Below are 18631 nucleotides of genomic sequence, written 5' to 3' on the forward strand. Positions count from 1 at the left end.
TACGGTATTTGAAAAATTGCACAGAAATTAGTTTTTTCAACATAAAACATTTCCATTTAAAACATTTTCCTTAATGGCATTAAATGAGAATAAAAGAACAGATAGAGACTAGTTATTAAACTATCAATTGACGCGAGCGCTTATTTGAATTTGAATTGACAAGGAATTGACAAATATTCATTTGTTTTAAACCAAAACCAAAACAACCAAATTTTAAACATTTATCAATATTTTAAAGGATGTTTTGTGGCTTTAAAACATAAAAGCCACTGTATACACTGTTTTAGTTATATCGGTGTATATCGGCAGTAAATAAACATGGTAAATAAAAAGCAGCCTTATTAAAAACAAAGAGGCATAGACAAGAGATATACTAAACAAAGAGGCCATGAAAAAGAGAACTGAAAGAGAACAAGAGAACTGAAAGGTAAGTCGAAAGTCGAAAATAATAAAAAATAATTTTCAAAAACTTCGACAAGGGAAAAATAATTTATTATAAACATTTACAAAATTTTAATACAGTTTTAAAATTAGTCTAAGTAATAACCGGTACATCAAATAGTTCCATATAAACTAGAGAAGCAGCGAATATTCGGCAACTATTTGGTAGAGTGTAATAGTGGTGTGGTTCTTGCAAATTATCACAGATAACATATGAATTTTGTGTTAAATTCAAGTCATTTTTATGTTTATCGTTTATATATATTATTAATATATTTGAAAATATATAAATGATATAAATTAACTTCTATTTCTTATTTAAGACTAACAAGATGTGAAATGAGTTGATAGTAACACAAAATTCATATTTATCACGCATGTAATCATATGGTGATACATTATAATAGTATAGTTTGCCGAATATTCAGTGCAACTCTAACACTCACTTAGTAATAGTAAAAAAATAACAAGTGATTTCTCAAACACAATATACAAACAGTAAACACAAACAAGTGGTTTCATTTATCCAAAAACATTTTATGTATAATAGATATTGAGTTGATCAATGTGACCTCATAGTATAAAAAAAGACTTTAAAAGGTAAGAACAGATTTATACGTTATATGCTAATTTAATAAAATACATATAATTACTGAACCTTCTTCAATTCTATTGTAAAAACTAATGTTGAGTTCGGAGGAATTGCTGGAGGTGACCCTTTTGGACCATAACTAAAATTTTTATAGGAATTATTTACTAATAACCTTGTTATTATATTCTTTAAGTTGCTCAACCGGCTAGACAATGTGCTGCCAGCTGGAGGACAAATCGTGAACCTTTCGGGGCGGAGTCAAAAATATTATTTTCGTTATTTTCCTCAGAGTAATGTAATAATATAGCCCGGGTTTCTGCGAACTCTAATAGTGATCAGCTGATTAAGAAATTTAAACGAAACTTTTATTTTATTGTAGATTGTGGATTATTTTTGCTTGTTATTTTAAAAATTTTAAACCGTATTAACAAAGAAATTATTATTTCGATATGTTGGTACATTTTTTATAATTTATGATAATGCTAATTACTGTTAATTAATATTTAAGAAAAGTTACATACCTACTTTAATTTGATTTAATTCAGGTTTATAAAAGAATCATTTCATTCTTAGATTATTTTATTCTAAATTGAGTGTTTTACGAATTTTAGGATATTTTTTTTTTGAAAACAATACTTTTTACATTCTTGATTAAATGTCCAAAAAATTGCAACTTGCTTCAATATTATTTGACATTAAAATAAATATATTGAACATAATACACCATCTAAATCTTTATTATACCAATTATATCAGAGTTTTAAGATCAAGTTTGCTTTAACGTGTATATGTGAAGAGTTATAGAAACTGAAAATATAATTATTTTAGCTCACACACAAAGCCAGTTAAACCATAAAACTTTCTAAAAGCAGGATACATGTCTAACTGAAATAATTCAAGTTCATTTTCATTAAAAAAAATGTATCAGGAAAATAATTTAATTAGATAATGCAAGATTTATTTTTTGTTCTGTTTCATATGATCTTCGGTATTTTCAATATAAAGGGTGAGTTTTCTTCGATGTTCTCTATGGGTATCTAGGAAACTACTGGAGATAGAGAGTCGGTTAAATGAGAAAAGAATTGCAGTTTTGTGAGGTCATAATTATGCGCATTTCAGATTTTTGAAAAAGTTCATGGCTTACTAGATATTTCGACAAAAACAAACTTTGCCTATTTTGAGAATTGTCCCTAATTCCATTATAATCAATTTTAGACAAAAAGTTTTCAGGTAAAAGTTGTAGATAATCACACCCTTAATGAGATCGCGTCCTTCCCGAGGTCCTTTTTTTTCTAAAGCCTGTCATATTTGACGTATGACACAAACTTGTTTTTTTTTAAAATGGAAACCATAGTTGGCCATGACATCATAAAAAGCGCCATTTCTTGCTTATATCGCTGAAAAGTTTAAAAATGGCTATTTTTATGAAGTCATGGTCAACTATAGTTTCCATAAAAAAAAATGTTTGTGTAATAATGTCAAAAATTTACAAAAAATCAGAAAACAAACTCATTAGGTATGTGATTATCTACAACTTTTATCTGAAAACTTTTTGTCTAAAATATATTATAATGAAATTAGGGACAAGTTTTAAAATAGCCAAAATTTGTTTTCTTTTTCGAAATGTTTAGGAAGCCATAAACTTTTTCAAAAATCCGAAAGGCGCATATTTATGACCCCACAAAACTGCAATTCTCTCCCCATTCAACCGACTGTCTATCTCTAGTAGTTTCTGAGAAATCCATAGAGAACATCGTAGAAAACTCACCCTGTATATAGTATTTTAAAACTAACTATTCTTATTATTTGACTAGTTTAATTTGATTAATAAGACTAGATTAATTTAATTTAAAATAAATTTGATCAGATTTTTGTTTCGTATATTCTACTACCAGAAAACCATTATATGATAACCCACTTTTCACCGAAATTGAAGGACGATATAGTGTATCTATCACAATACTTAATAGAACTACTACAATTAGAAGAAAAACAAAAAGAAGAAATGCCCAAATACCTTCACCTACTACTCAACTACAAAATAAACGAATATATTCTCTTAAAAACACTACACAACTACTTCTTGTATTCTACACGGACCAAATTATCAATCTTACTAATTTATCAAACGAAAAGAAAAAATAACCAAATTATTCCTTCACCTACTACTTAACTACAAAATAAACTATAAAACACTACTAAACTATTTCTGGTGTTCTACACTAGCATGCTACACTAAACACTATAATTAAAGTTAATAAATTAATCTAATATTACACTGCAACTACAAAGAAATAAGAACATTTTTTAAAGGCTGTACTTAAACTGCCGTTAAACGGTAGCTTACTAAAATGCCGTTAATAGGTATGACGTCGTTGATGTGACGCACTTGACGGCTTTATGAAATATAGAAATTTTATAAGGACTAACCAACGCTATCCACCCCACCAAATAACCAACGCAACTAACCTCGACACTGATAAAAAATATAAAAAACAAATATAAATTAGTAAAAATCAACCAACCCCACCAAATAACCAACTAACCAATGAATTAACACCCTCCAAATAACCACGCTAACCAACCCGCCAAATAACTAAACCAATCCAAATAAAAAGAGTGAAACCAATGCAATAAGATCACGCTATAAGCAAAAAAAATATAAAAAAGTCTTGGTCGGCGTGAGATTTGAACCCGGACCATTCGCTGAGGCTATCGCTTACGAAGCGATAGCCTCAGCCACTGACCCACAGGTGCTCTTGCAGAAAGTTTAAGGCTAGGCATTACTTTCCGCCGACATGAACGACGTCACAATATCTATTAACGGCATTTTAGAAGGCTACCGTTTAACGGCTGTTTAAGTACATCGTTTTTTAAAACTAGAACAAACAGAACTTCCATACGTGCGACCAGGATACCGGGATACAAGATACGTCAAGGAGACAAAGAATATAAAATACTTTAAAATGTGCATTCAGAAAGAAAAAATACCTCTAAAATTATCTAAACAAACCTTTTTATTTCTTATCAGTGAGAAACACCGGCCTCGTCGGCCTTGAAGAATTTGTCGGGTATTTACAATGGCCGAATTGTATAATTATCAGCTTTCGTAGCATATCTAATAGACAAAAAGTATCTGGTCGATTAGTAACCAATTGGCACAGTCCGAAAACTATCGATTTTTATTTTCTCTGTAGTTATTGGTCGCTTCAAAATTCAGAGTAACAAAAAATATTTTTCTGTAGTAGTAAAAGACTGTCAAATACGCCCCGCCATCTGGTGCTTTACATCCATAATCGTCTTAGGTTGAGCTACTTTAAAAATTCATACACAAGGCTAATAATAAATATATAAATAAAAAATTACAAATTGAATAAAAAGGCGTGTTGGTTGAGTTTATTTGGGTAAAATTTGCAGTACTAAAAAACCTGGTAAAATTTGAGAAGCCGCCACCAATATTTTGATTTTCCTATACAGAGTGATTCACGGCCATGATACGGGAGACGTTTATGGAGAACCCAATGATTAAAGAATCCAAGGACAAATAACACCTAAGAGCAAATTGTGCCGATGTCACCAAACAGTGGACAACAAACTGTGCCGTGGCACATATTTTTCTTAACCTAGCTGTTTGAAGCAATATTTATATTTTTTGATAATTGTTTTGACTACGCCTATGGTGTATCATACTAATTAATTACGAAAAAAACGTATTAAAATGTTAACAAAAGGCACAAAACTAGTTACGACGTATAGCACGTATCAAGTACATTTAGATGTTAGTTGAAATTGAAGAATAATTATCGAATTCAATAAGAAAACGCTAAAAAGTTGGAGTGGACTGTTTATTTACCTATGAAACGTAACTCCTGGTTCTTTCTTATCGCTGCTGCTTTTACACTTGAAAGCTGAACAACTAATCACCATTATAATAAAGTTTATACAAAGTTCACTACACACAAACTATTAAAAATCGCTAAAATTGTCGCTGGTGACCAAATGATGACTCATTGTTTGCCATCAAAAGAATGGCCTCTAAGGTCACAAATTCTGCTGCAGCCCGTATATGGGCGTTACATGTCCTTATATTCTTTAGTCATTGGGAGAACCGGTGATAGGGTTTTTTAAAAAATTGGATTTTTGTATAAAGGCACCTGCTTCATCTGTCTAAATTATTTATTCTTATTTAGGAACTCCCAGAACTAATTCACGCTGAATAACTAGTTAATATACAGGGTGTTTCAAAAAACATGTGCCATTTCTCGTGTGGTCCTCACGTAAAAATAAGATTTATTTTTCATATCAACATCGGTCCGATTCTGCTTAGTTTCGTAGCTACAGGGTGTTAAAGTCTTAATATTTCTGCGATTTATTATAATTTTCTTCCAAGTACTTTTAGCGTTTCGAATGAAATTTTGAGGGTAAAAGTTACTATAAATGCAGCATATTTTAAAGCTAAAAAAGTGTCGATATATTCACCAGCGGCGTGCATATGGGTTATCACTAGGATATTTATCTAAAAAAAAGCATGTACGCCTCTGACTTTGTTTTGTCTTGTTAGCGAAATAGTGTAAGCAATTTAATGCCGATTAAAAGTTACTACCATTGGCCTACAAAAGCCTACTTGATGCGATAAACGCAATTTTATTAATTTGCCTTGATCCAAGTCTAATAGCAACTTTAAAAAAAAATAATATCACTAAATTGCGAAAGTTTTAAATAAGTACTCATTGATTCTTCATCAAAAAATATGAAAAAAAGTTCAAATATGAAAAAAAACATGGATATGGAAATGCATAGTTTTAGAGTTACAGGATTTTAAAACTTTTTAAAATTGCTGTAGGTTGGACTAATAGTAATAATAACTAATAGAAATAATACTTAATAATAAATTAGGTAAAATATATAATTTATTAGTTCTATTTTTATTTTAATTTTATTAATTGTGATTAATAAAATTGCGTTTATTTCATCAAGGACGCTGAATTCGACAAAATGTCAAGAGACCTACACAATTTTAATATTAAAAAAAAAAAGTAGGTAGCGCACATGTTTTTTTTTGAAAAATATTCCAGTGATAACCCATACGCACGTCCCTGATGAATTTATCGAAACTTTTTTAGCATTAAAATATGTAGCACTTATATTAACTTTTACCCTCAAAATTTCATTCGAATTACTAAAAGTACTTGAAAGAAAATTATAATAAATCGAAAGATTATTAAGACTAACACCCTGTAGCTAGAAACAAAGCAGAATCGGGCCTATGTTGATATGAAAAATAAATCTTATTTTTATGTGAGGAATCTCCCCACGAGAGATGGCACATGTTGTTTGAAACACCCTGTATAAACAAAGATACCGGGTAATTTATTTAAAATAAGAAAGAATGCTACCACTTTTCAAATGACGTGGGAACATTGTAACACTGAAAATATTTTAGTTAGGTGGAAATTCTATCAGCGGTTTTCCATAAACGTCTAACGAACCATCGTCGTGAATCACCCTATATATCCTGTTCAAGAATCCATGACAGCGCCAGATGTGTCACTTTAATTCTCCGTTAAATAATTGTATTTTAAGTCATTTTTTGGATGTCGCTGGACTGGTTGGACAAACTTTACCAAGTGTAATATTTCATTCTGACTTACGCAACTTGTGGGGGGCATATAACTTTACGTTTTCCACCAACTTTCATGCCTGCCACACCAATATCCCAACCTTTGATGACTTCGTTACCTCCTAACCGAAATTTGAAACCGGGACCTTTCAGCATAGAGTCAAATTGTTTGTTATTTTTTTCCAACCTGCCTTCATAGTATACCTAAAAATAATAGCATATTATAATAATACTATAATCTGAGATTTTGTAAATAAAATGCAAATCTTACACTTATTAAACGGCCTGATTTAGCAACTGGGCCAGTGCCTTCGACCAGTTCCTCTATTATAACACCTTTTTCTAAAGTTTTCTTCTGTTTCGTTTTCGGTTGTCCCTTCTTGTTTAGTTCCTGATCTTCAGCTCTCTGCAAAATATTTAATTCTGTACAATTTAATAGCAGACGGAAATTCACGCACCACCTGGGGCCCTATTCTGTATCTTTTTCGGTTTCGGATCCGAAAATTCGATTCGGTTCGCTACCGAACGATAAAGTTGTCGAATGCATAGATAAATGCAACAAGTTTTGATTGGAAAGCCCGTAAAAATTTTGGGTCGCGAAATTATTTTGGGTCGCGACCGTTATACGCGATCTGGCGCTGCTATAGCGGTTGCTAAGAACAACGGCAAACAAAAACAGAAATAATTTTCTCTTGTCAAAGTCAGAATCTTCAAAAATCATAATAATCTTTCAAAATCTAAACCGCTCTCATTAAATTAATTCCGAAAAGTGTTTATAGCGTCCATTTTCAAAGTAATTATTGCTATCTTGTGAGTTCAAGTTTTATTTACTCCAACCGGTGATGATTGTGAAAAAGTGGCATTAAAAACTTAAAAAGCTGTGCTGTGAACTGCAAAAACCATCGTGGATCGTGGCATAACGTCGGTTTCCAATGTTTCATAGGTATTTCATACATGCGTCCTTATATAAAATAAAGTTTCTTGTATGCAACACACTGTATTTTATTTATAAAATTAAACGAAAATAATAATAAATTTGAATAAACAATATTTGGCGATATAATTCCGGAAAAAGCCGAACCGCTCAGAAATTTTCAAAAGTTTTGGGTCGCGACCGTTGCAAGAATAGCGCCAAATAGTGTTTACATTGTCCTTATGGGCACTTTCCAATCTAAACTTGTTTCATTTATCTATGGTCGAATGTTACGTTCAGGAGCGCGCAGTGCGATTCTGTATCGCTTTTCGCCTTTGAATAAGAAGACTAAGGAAGGAGCATATCAAAAATCTTAGGTCCACCGCGATGGGCCTCAAATATGGCCGACTTAAATTCCGGTTTATCAGTGCCGTTCTAATTTTATTTAAAAAATGTAAAACTATGATGTAGGGTAGACGTGGGGTAGACTCAATATTTTTTTTTTTATTTTACGTTGCGAATAAATGTTGGTAGTTATTAAAATTATTATAGAAATATAAAATTCTAATAAAAATAGATAAGTTATAATAATTATTATAACACAAACATCCGACACGCTACTGAAGCAGGTCAAAAAAAAAAGAAGGAAGTCAAACTGACGTATCTAAATTCTTTGACATCTAATCTTTGACAATTAGTAAATAAAAGCAAAAATGCAAGAAAAAATATATAATTAGTTAATTTAAGTGAACTTCATAAATGATCGGTTTACTACACGTATGTATATTATATAGTCACTTACTAGCGAAAAGTTGTTCCATTATTTCACTCGATTTTTGCGGAGATCTACCGCACGCTACACAACCAACTATTTTAGAGTCTTTTTCGATAAATCGCGATAGTGTCACTGTTAATTTAAGTTCTGCCACAATTTCCATCTAGATTTACTACCTTTATACAACTATCAGTAGTAAAATAAATAATAAATAACATAAAATAAGCTCCGTAAAGATTGACAAAACCACAAAATTTCAAATCAAATTCAAATGTGTCAAATGAATCGTCAAACAGAACTGTCAAGGCAAGGATCCCCACCTTAGAGTCCTTTTTCCGCCCACCATGCATGAATACATGGATAGCATTATGCTCCTAAAAGTGCTCCTACCTAAGCTTTTCGCTAACCGTTCGGTTCGGTTTCGAAGCAACCGAAAAACAATCACGATTAGAGCATGACAGTAGGATGGTATAGTGACAGTGATGCTTTTTGAAATTTTGTATATGTTCAAGTTCGCCTTTTTATAACGCTTCTGCTCAACTTCTTTTAAAGGTTTGAGAATAAGTGACTGATGGCAGTTTTACAGGTAAATAAGATCTTTTTTTTTTCCAGAAGGAGTAAAAAATATTAAATTTTCTTTTAGGGACCGAAAGGCTCCGTATGACTATAAAGCAGAGAGAAGTATCGCTTCACTTTATGTAAGTACATGGAAATTTTGTGGGAAAAAAGAAGAATGCTTGCTGTTGAATCTTCTTTGGCAAAGTAGGAAACGCAATCAGTTGCTGTTAAGAATGCAGCAACTGCCATTACGGATACTCTTGTATATAAGAGATGAATCTGATAAATAAATATACTTTTAAAATATACATAGTGTACAGAAGCGTAAAATATACTTTTTTTATGAAGATAAGGATTTTATCGTATCATTCTCTGCGCATGTGATTAATAGTTATTTTTTTCTTTTCAGGCTACAAGATGTCGTGAAGATGTGGGCTTAGGAGTGAAGTTTTTTTTATTCAATTTTGTTTAATAAAAGGTTTAATATAATGTTTATAATAATGTTTAAAACAACTTTTTTAGTATTATTTTATATTAAAACTTTGTTAAAACTTAATTGTATTTATTTTAAATTAAAAAAGCCCCTAATAAATAATCAGAATATAAATGTAATAAAATTCAACATGTTAATAAAACGAAAGTACAGTACATCTGCTGGATCTGTGTCTATGAAAGGAATGCGGACAAAAAACATTTAAATAAATAGCAATATAGTTTATACGTCGATTTGACGAATGCGTCACCGCAAATCGCTCCGCCCACTCATTTTATTGGTTACTTGCAAATTTGTTGATTTTTTATTGATGGGACGCGTCGTCTAATTTTTTACGAAAAACATCGAGAGAATATCGTTTCCCCTCTCACGGATACCCCGTAGCTACAGAACGGACAGACGTACTGTATATGTTTGGTGCTTTTAGCCTGTTCACCAACCTCTACACTCTGATTAGATCTATATCCCTGACAAATATCACAAATTTTCACTTTATTGAACACTTTACATCGATCATTCCCACTATATAAATTATACATGTAAATTATACTTTCAAGTGTATCGTAAATTAAACCTTCGCAATAACACGCAAATTCCATGCAAATTCTAGCCTTTTTTCAAAACTATCAAACTCCTGACATGCTCCTGACAATGCTCTTGACAATGTCCTGGCCTATGGTCCTGACAGAAAAACGTATTTGTTGAATATAATAGAATTTAATACCATAGAAATCAACTATAAATAATATGGCTGATCCAGGGGGAAACATGATCATTTTAGGGTTTTACAAAATATTATAGCAGGTCCCTACAAAACGTATAAACTCTGCAGGGCAATAAGCTGTTAAATCCTATGATATCTGCCTAGTAAAAATATACATACAAGGAAAGAGCCTGATAACAACCAATCATTGAGGGAAATAACTTGAGAAGTCCATTTAATTGCGTTATTTTTTTTTCAAGTTGAGTCTGGTGTCCTGTCTGAAACACGGCCAGTATTTTAATTAATGCGTTACCGCGTGGTTATTATGGAGTGTAGAGATGAGGAGAAATATATCTTATGGGACTTTATTTCGAAAAGTGGTCGCAAAAATGGGAAGAATAAGGGCACAGATTATATTGATTCAGATTTTCCAGTAAGACAGAGAAACTAAATTAAACAAGGATGCATTCGATCCCTTTAAATCACCGATTTAAAAGGACTGAATTCAAAACGCATGCGAATGATCAATGGCTCCAACCTCCAACATAACAGCTGCGCGATCGTGCGACCGGATAAATAAAAATATACGACGAATATCCTTGTTTTTCGGAGTTGAAAAAAAAAACAAGAAATGCGAAAAGAAATATTAGAAAATGTTTTTTACATTTTTTGGCGGCTTTGCTTTTGTTGGGCATTTGTCGGTATTAGTCATTATTTTTTTCTTATCTATAGCTGGCCTATGTAAATATTACGCTCAATAGTCGAATTCGGGCAATGCCCGAGAAAAATACGCAAATCTAGTTTTGAGCAAGGAATATTTCCCAAACCCCAAAAAATTAATTTTATTCGATTATTGGGAAATATTCCTTGATCAAAACTAGATTTGCGTTTTTTTTATTGAGCGTAACATAAGTACTGAATTTTTGTGTTTGTATAGAAGGCGACAAAGCTAAACTGGTAGATATAATGTAAACATGTTTTCTATATATTTTAATAAGAATATTCTTTTAACAGTCCGGTCAGTAACACTAGAAACTTTTTAGAAAAAAGACGTGTTCCGGCTTTACGACAAAAAAAACTTTATTCACGTGTGAAAATATAATTTTTGTGTGTTTTTGTTATCTTTCTGGACAGCAACTTTTTGAGTTTATTTTTTATCATATATTTATACCGTATGATCGAATAAAAACGGCGTCAGCGATGAATCGAATTTTAAATGTTGTAAAAACAAAGATTTTCAAAACTACTGCTGCGTGGTATGCACAGGTATTCTTCATAGTAGCTGTATGGATAGACAAAATGAAATTGTCAAACTTGGTGGATACAGTGTCTTTTCTTCCATGAAATGCCAGGGTGAGCAGGAAAAAGAAAAACAAAATTTTCAAGGCATCGCAGATGAAAATGAAAAACTTAAGGAAAAGCTAGTTGAAATGCAAAGATATATTGATAGATTGAAAAGAAGAACTCAAGACTTTACTGATGACGCGTCAGAAGTCGAACTGAGGTATACAGAAGAAATAGAGATGAAAAACAGGGAAATAGTGAGACTGAGCGAAGAGAATGCTGCATTCTTGGGAAAGATTAAACTCCAACGTCAATGTGAAGAACTGAAGGCAAGTGATAAGCGTTTACAATTTTGAACTCCGATTTATCAAATGGAAATAAAAATAGCCACTTTTGAGACGCACCCGGTATATTTCTTTCTTATTTATACATATTGTTGCGGACCTGTATGGACTCAGCCTAACCGGACTAATATACCTCGCCCTCATTTGAGAACCAGTGGAAAACGCCAGAAAGACAGAGAACGGCGGCTAAGAAAATCTGGGAGCCTGAGGAAGACAGAAACAAACGGTCGACGCGTACAATTGCCGCGCTAAATTCAAAATAAATTCCTTTTAGATAACTAGTTATAAATAAGTTTGTAAATAGTTCTTTAAGTCTTTTATCGTTATTGTTTTGTTACTTAGTGTAAAATAAATTGTGTTTAAATAAATTAGACTTTTTATCCACACGGTACCGACGAAAAACGTAACAATATCTCTGAAATTATCAAAACAAATTAATTATCTGAGGCCTTTGTAAAGCGTTTAGGAAAGAAACTAAAAATGCAATAATATACAGTGCGTCCCAAAAAATATCATTCCCGTTCACTCACTTTTTTGAGCCACCCTGTAGAAGTTAAAATATATTTCATGAAATAGATTTTAGTACATACTTTTTGTATGCACTTAAACAAAATTCCTACACTTCTTTTTATAGGACTTACAGAAGCCTGACGCACTATTGCGGGACCCTGTATGGTGGATTAATAAAAAAAATAATTAACCAACATACCAGGTTCGACTTCTTTCTCACATTTTCATTTTGTTTCTCATTTTCTTCTTCCTCTTCGCCAGCATCAGATTCATCTTGTTCGTCTTCATTTTCATCATTTGATTCATCATCTTCATCTTCTTCTCCCTCTGCTTCATCGTCATCATCCTCTTCGTTCTATAATTATAAAAAAAATTGACTATTATTTTCTTCCTTAATTATATCCAAAATGTTGAAAATGACGAAAAAAAAATACTGTCAAAGTTTGAGCTGAAACTTTGACAGTAGAATTTTTTTTTCATAATTTCCAAGAACATTATTGGTATAATTAAAAGGAAAAAAATAGTTGATTTTTTTTTCGAAACAGTCTATTTGACTATATTTACCTCAGGTTCCTCTTCTTCAAAATCTGGATCGTCAGATTCATCTTCTTCTTCTTCTGCAGATCCATTCGTAAGCTTGGCTTTTTTCGAAGGTGCTAAAGAAGTATAAATTTTATTAATCGAGAAAATAAAGCCAACAATAAAAAATATTACGCTCGCTCTCGTGTCTCTTTCCCGATTTTTTCTTTTCAGCCTGTGAAGACCCGAGTTTATTTGATACCCAACCGCGTCCAAGAGTCGCTCGCTCTTCCTCTTCTAGATAAGCAAGTGTTGGTGCCTCTTCGTCTATTAAGTGCCCAGTGAGATGGATGTGGGCATTACCATTACCAGCGAAGCATACTTCTGAGCCCATCTTTGGAAAAAATTTACTCGTAATGTGTTTTTTAATTAATTAAATATTAAATATGTTCCAACGTACAGTAAATTCCAAGTCTAAAGGACATTGCAAAAGATCCGGTTTCCTCAAAGTACACAATAAATAAGTTCTGCCTTCATAGTGGCACATAACTTGAGCTGGTTCATCGTCCGATGTGGAGAAATCCAACGCCGCCATTGTAACTCGAAAAGATTTCCCTGTTCTTTGAGTGTAACGCCTTGAAGGCTCCATAATAAGACCTAGGACATATGTACATGTGTGGAAATTAGCAAAAATTCTTTAGTCTTGTAAAATATAACTCCACAGAAAATAAAATTCACATGCTTTTTCGATTTACCAGAAACAGAGAACACGTGTAACGATAACGAATATCTTACCCCAAAACATTTTGTGTCGGTTGCTTGTATACTTATATATTAAAATACAATAAATTAAAAAGTAAAAGACAATTTAAAAACTCTTATTAGCACACACTATATTCAAACTTAAAACTTCCTAATTGCCGGCATTAAACTGTTTGGAGGGAAAACGTTTTGCAGGAAGGAATTTAAAACGTCAAAGAGAAAGAGGTTAAAAAATGGATTTTAAATCCTGAAAAAAATTCCTGCCATGAATAAATCACATGGCAACGTTGCAAAAATGCTTAAAAAAACAAGTAAAGAGATAAAAAACTACAATTTAGAATTTATAAGTTTATAGCTCTGGATGCGTTATTTATTTAGAGTTTAATAAGTTTATTGATTTTGCTCTCTCTAACCACCTCTAACGTTGTCTCTTTGGTTAAGTATTGATATGGATCACAATATGGATGATAATATGGATATGGTATTGATTTTAGATTTAAGATTTTAGAAGTTAGAAGGCAGTTAGGCAACATTGTACTGTTGCTAAGGTAATGACAACTGTCAACAAAAGTTAACCTTTTAATAGTTTATTTTATTTACATTTAAAAATATCTAATCTAGAAATAAATTTTATATTTTATTAGTATTTATGAATTAAAAACCCCAACTTAAAAACTTATTTTTTATTGGTGTTTGAACAATGTCCTTTTCCATTTGGTGGATATTTACTTACTATTTCAGACCATTAATAAAGTGGTTTCTTAGGAAGACTACAGGTTTATGCGAATTACAACGAATCTGCTATGGAACAGTGAGCGGTGCTCCTAGAATAAACGGTGTTGAACATTCGTTAAATTCGTCTCGTTCTAAACAAATTAAGCAACTGGTAGATCACTTGAACGATATAGCGGAAAACAGGAGATTTACTGGAGCAAACGAAAGAGAAATCTTAAAAGGTACCTATCTGTTGTTTGGTAAATTCATTGGAGCTGTATAATTATTATATGTTTACTTAGGAGCGGTTAGTACGGTGCTTATAGTGAAAAAAATTAATCCGAAAATTCACTACCAGTTCGTCAGCGCCTTTGGAAAATGTGTCGAACAGATATGGGGTTACAAACAGTTAATATCCGAAGTTGAAGAATTAAGACAAACTTTATTTGATAGCGACGATTTTAGCCATGAAAGGAGGCTTTATGATCTATGGGATTCGTTAATGCCCGATGAAAAACTAGAAAGTTAGATTTTGACATGGTATTTTAAAGTTAATTGTATACAAAATATTTTTTTAGGTAGAGTTACGAGGCAATGGCAGATTATTGGATTTCAAGGTGACGATCCGAAAACAGATTTCAGAGGGATGGGGTTATTAGGTCTGGAAAACTTGTTATATTTTTCTACCGAATATAAATCTTCTGCCCACCATGTACTATCTCACTCCTTCCATCCTACGTATGGGTATTGTTTTGCTATTGTCGGAATCAATCTCACCTCTATGGCGTGGTCACTGTTGCGCGATGGTAGTGCTAAAACTTATTTTTATAACACCTCAAAAAGTTTACCCACCATAAGACTGTTTCATTCGTTTTATAGTTACTTATTCTACGAGTTTGATAGGTTCTGGGTAGAATCTAAACCAAGAGACATAATGGAATTTTCGAATGTTAAAAATAAGTTTGAACAGAAAATTAGAACTTTATTGCAAAATCCTAGGACTGAATTTAGGATATCTTTATCAGTGCAAAATGTATAGATTTTAAATTTATTATTGATACATTAATTTATTTTTTTATGTGCAGTAAACTAGTTTTGTGCATAGTCTAAATTATTACAATTATTTAATTAATTATAGTTTATATAAATATATTCAGTTAATGAATGATTTGTAATACTGTGCTTGTAGAAGTATTATGAAATGCTTTTAAAAATATTTTTTTTGAATTAATTATTTAGATTGGTAATATTTTACATAGTAATTAGCTTTATAATGTTTTTTTATTTTATTAGTGTAAAAAAAATAATATATACTTGGACTCTTAAAAAATATAATACAGGGTCCGGCAATAGTGCGTCGGGCATCTGTAGCTCCTAGAATAAAAAACTTGAGAATTTTGTTCAAGTGCAAACCTAAAGTATGTACCAGGATGTATTTCAGGAAAATATTTTAACTTCTATAGGGTGGCTCAAAAAAGTGTGAGTGGGCCTGGATGATTTTTTTTAAATGGAACACCCTGTATATTATTGAATTTTTGGCTTTCTTTCCCATCACTTTACATAAGCCTAAGATATGAATAAATACATTTCGATAGTTTCAGAGATATTAAAAAATAAATCAAAAATATATATTTTTCAGCTCTTCTTAAACAAATTATTAAAAATACAAGAACTGTTCTGAAATCAAAACTATATTAGGTACTTACTTTAGATGGTCTGTACTTACTTTGCTATAAATATGAATATCGTAAATTATACAGGATGTTCAAAATTCTACGCCAAACTTTCTGAAATATAAAATAATTTTTCTTCGTTTTTTTAAATGGAACACCCTATATATTATTTTTTCATTAGAGGGAGAATTAAAAAATGAACATTTTTTGTATTTACAGTATTTCAAAATTTTTAACGGTTTTGCAGATATTTGCGGTTTTATATTTCATATGGCATTTTCCACAGTAAATTTTTATCAAAGCCACCCAATGATTTTTCTCTCGTATTTTACCATTGAAAGCGCCATATGAAATAATACTGCATATATCTGCGAAACCGTTAAGAATTTTGAAATACTCTAAATACAAAAAATGTTCATTTTTACACTCTCCATCTAATAAAAAAATAATATACAGGGTGTTCCATTTAAAAAAACAAAGGAAACATATTTTATATTTTAGAAAGTTTGACGTAGAATATTGAACATCCTGTAGGATTTACGATTACCATATTTATAGCAAAGTAAGAATAGACCATCTAAAGTAAATACCTAATATAGTTTTGATTTCAGAACAGTTCTTGTTTATTTTTTTATGTTTTAAACTAGCTGAAAAATCTATATTATTACAATTATTTTTAAAATCTCTAGTTTATATAAATATATTTATTTATATGAATGATTTGTAATGATCTGAAAAAGCTAATCCAAAAATGCAATAATATACAGGGTGTTCCGTTTAAAAAAACTCATCCGGGTCCACTGACACTTTTTTGAGCCACCCTATAGAAGTTAAAATATTTTCCTGAAATACATCCTGGTATATACTTTAGGTTTGCACTAAAACAAAATTCTCAAATATTTTATTCTATGAGCTACAGATGCCCGACGCACTATTGCCGGACCCTGTATAGGAACTGTTTACAGAACCACAGAATCTAAGAAACATACTCACTACATGCACATATACGTAGGTTGCCTTTTAAGTTTTTACAAAAAGTGAAACAGAAATGAACAAGTTCGAAACGAAGTGTTTTATTGCTTTCCAAAATTTGGCCCTTAAGGTCTATACATTTTTTGCATATGCTCAAATCAATTCTGGAAACATTATTTCCACTCTGACGCTGATATCGTAGAAACATGGTTTTGAAAGTCTTTAACAGCTTCTTGGAGTGGTGAAAATCGCTGTCCGCGCATCTTTTGTTTGACAGTGGAGAACAAGAAAAAGTCATGGGATAAGTCGGGTGAATACGGGCAATGGGAGACATTAATTCCATATATTTGATTAATTCGATGTTTTTCTCCTTCAAATATTCAGTTTTTTTACGTGTTTCACAACCGGGAAATCCCGGTACCGAAAATACCGGGCATTCACCGTTCTTTTGAGACATCAAAGAACCGGGACTCGAAATTATTAATTCCCGGTTCTTTTGGTATTTTCGGAACTGGGTAATAATAATTATTAAAAACATATTTTTTGTGACGTGTGAAAGACTTTTGATACTTTCTAGCGATCGAAATGAAACTTCTAAATAAGTAGTGGATGATTAGCCTCTTACTGTTCTTACTTATGAAGTTATTTTGAAGTTTCTGTTATGTTTATTAGCAATTATTGAAGTTTAAATATGTTATTCTATTATTTAGTATAATATTGCGGCATGTATTTTTTTTTTGTGTTATGTTTTATGTTTTATAGGTATTTGCATGTTTAATTGAAAATGTTAGTTTTTTTTTCAAATTTAGTGAAGTTGGTTTCGAGTTTGGTTGATGTTGTTAGATGTAATTTTTAATCTACCTATGTAATGGAGTGCCTAGAGACTTTTACCTCGGAATTCAATTACTCTGAATGTATTAATGTCAAACCTTCTGTATTGTGTTTTATAGATAAAATACCAAAATGTTTACCCATTTTTTTTCGTTGCTTTTAATTTTTTAGTAATTTTAGTAAATTCTCAATTATTTAGATTTTTTTTAATTCTTTTTCTAAGTAAATTTATTGAAATAAATAAATCTAATGCATAAGCTTACCTCTTCTTATATTCTAATCATTGAAATTTTGATTGAAATCGAATTATACAGGGTGGCGCGTCATATACGACGCGGTTTTTGTAAGGAGAACAAAAGTTTGTATTGAAGTGAAATTTTGTGAGCTTATGTAAGTCAATTTAAAGCATTTTCTAAAATTATGTAGAGTTCTACAGGGTGTCTCCAAAAAAAGTTACACATCAAAGTTATGTCTTTTGTAATGGAACATCCTATATATTAATTGATTTTTGGATTCTAGTAAAAAAAATAAAGGTTTGTTTCATTAGAAAAGTATATGACTAAAATGTATAGTTTTTGAAACACAATCACAACCTTAAAACTTTGATGCATTTTAAAGGTTAATATATTTTATTTTAATGGGCCGATTTTGATGATTTATTAAGCAGTGTGTTGCCAAATTATTTGACTTTTTAGTATCTTTTTCTAAATTAAAAATGACACTCCCCATCTATTAATTATACGAGGGAAAACAAAATGTTGATATTTTGGTGAAAGTTTGAAACACACTGTATCCTGTGAAATATGTTAAAACAGCAAGAAATTTAAAAATTATTTTATCATCTAGACACATCCTTTCTCAATGGTTTGTTTTTTTGTTCATCTCATTAGCTTCATTTTTGTTGGAAATATTCGGTTTTAAAGGAGG

The 18631-nt window shown here is 31.3% G+C and overlaps 2 protein-coding genes and 1 long non-coding RNA gene across 3 annotated transcripts; 2 read left to right on the forward strand and 1 right to left on the reverse strand.

Moving 5' to 3' along the window:
• Window positions 1-470: 470 nt before the first annotated feature.
• LOC115881519 (46 kDa FK506-binding nuclear protein) lies at window positions 471-13992 on the reverse strand. Its single transcript, XM_030899039.1, has 8 exons — window positions 13548-13992; window positions 13213-13409; window positions 12948-13146; window positions 12798-12889; window positions 12433-12588; window positions 6925-7059; window positions 6685-6857; window positions 471-1172 (listed from the first exon to the last, which is right to left on the reverse strand). Exons 1-8 carry the CDS (start codon window positions 13555-13557, stop codon window positions 1091-1093), a joined length of 1044 nt encoding a protein of 347 aa, XP_030754899.1. The 5' UTR covers window positions 13558-13992; the 3' UTR covers window positions 471-1090.
• Window positions 8698-9408, forward strand: LOC115881521. The gene is made up of 3 exons (XR_004050057.1): window positions 8698-8927; window positions 8985-9039; window positions 9309-9408. It is a non-coding gene; the product is annotated as an uncharacterized LOC115881521 (long non-coding RNA).
• Window positions 13993-14130: 138 nt separating the features above from the next.
• LOC115881520 (ELMO domain-containing protein 2) lies at window positions 14131-15559 on the forward strand. The gene is made up of 3 exons (XM_030899041.1): window positions 14131-14470; window positions 14531-14752; window positions 14807-15559. The coding sequence occupies exons 1-3, from the start codon at window positions 14215-14217 to the stop codon at window positions 15265-15267; spliced, it is 939 nt and encodes a 312-aa protein (XP_030754901.1). The 5' UTR covers window positions 14131-14214; the 3' UTR covers window positions 15268-15559.
• Window positions 15560-18631: the final 3072 nt, after the last annotated feature.

Source organism: Sitophilus oryzae, unplaced genomic scaffold (assembly GCF_002938485.1).
Source record: "Sitophilus oryzae breed Bouriz unplaced genomic scaffold, Soryzae_2.0 scaffold_172_pilon_pilon, whole genome shotgun sequence".
Lineage (NCBI taxonomy): Eukaryota > Metazoa > Arthropoda > Insecta > Coleoptera > Curculionidae > Sitophilus > Sitophilus oryzae.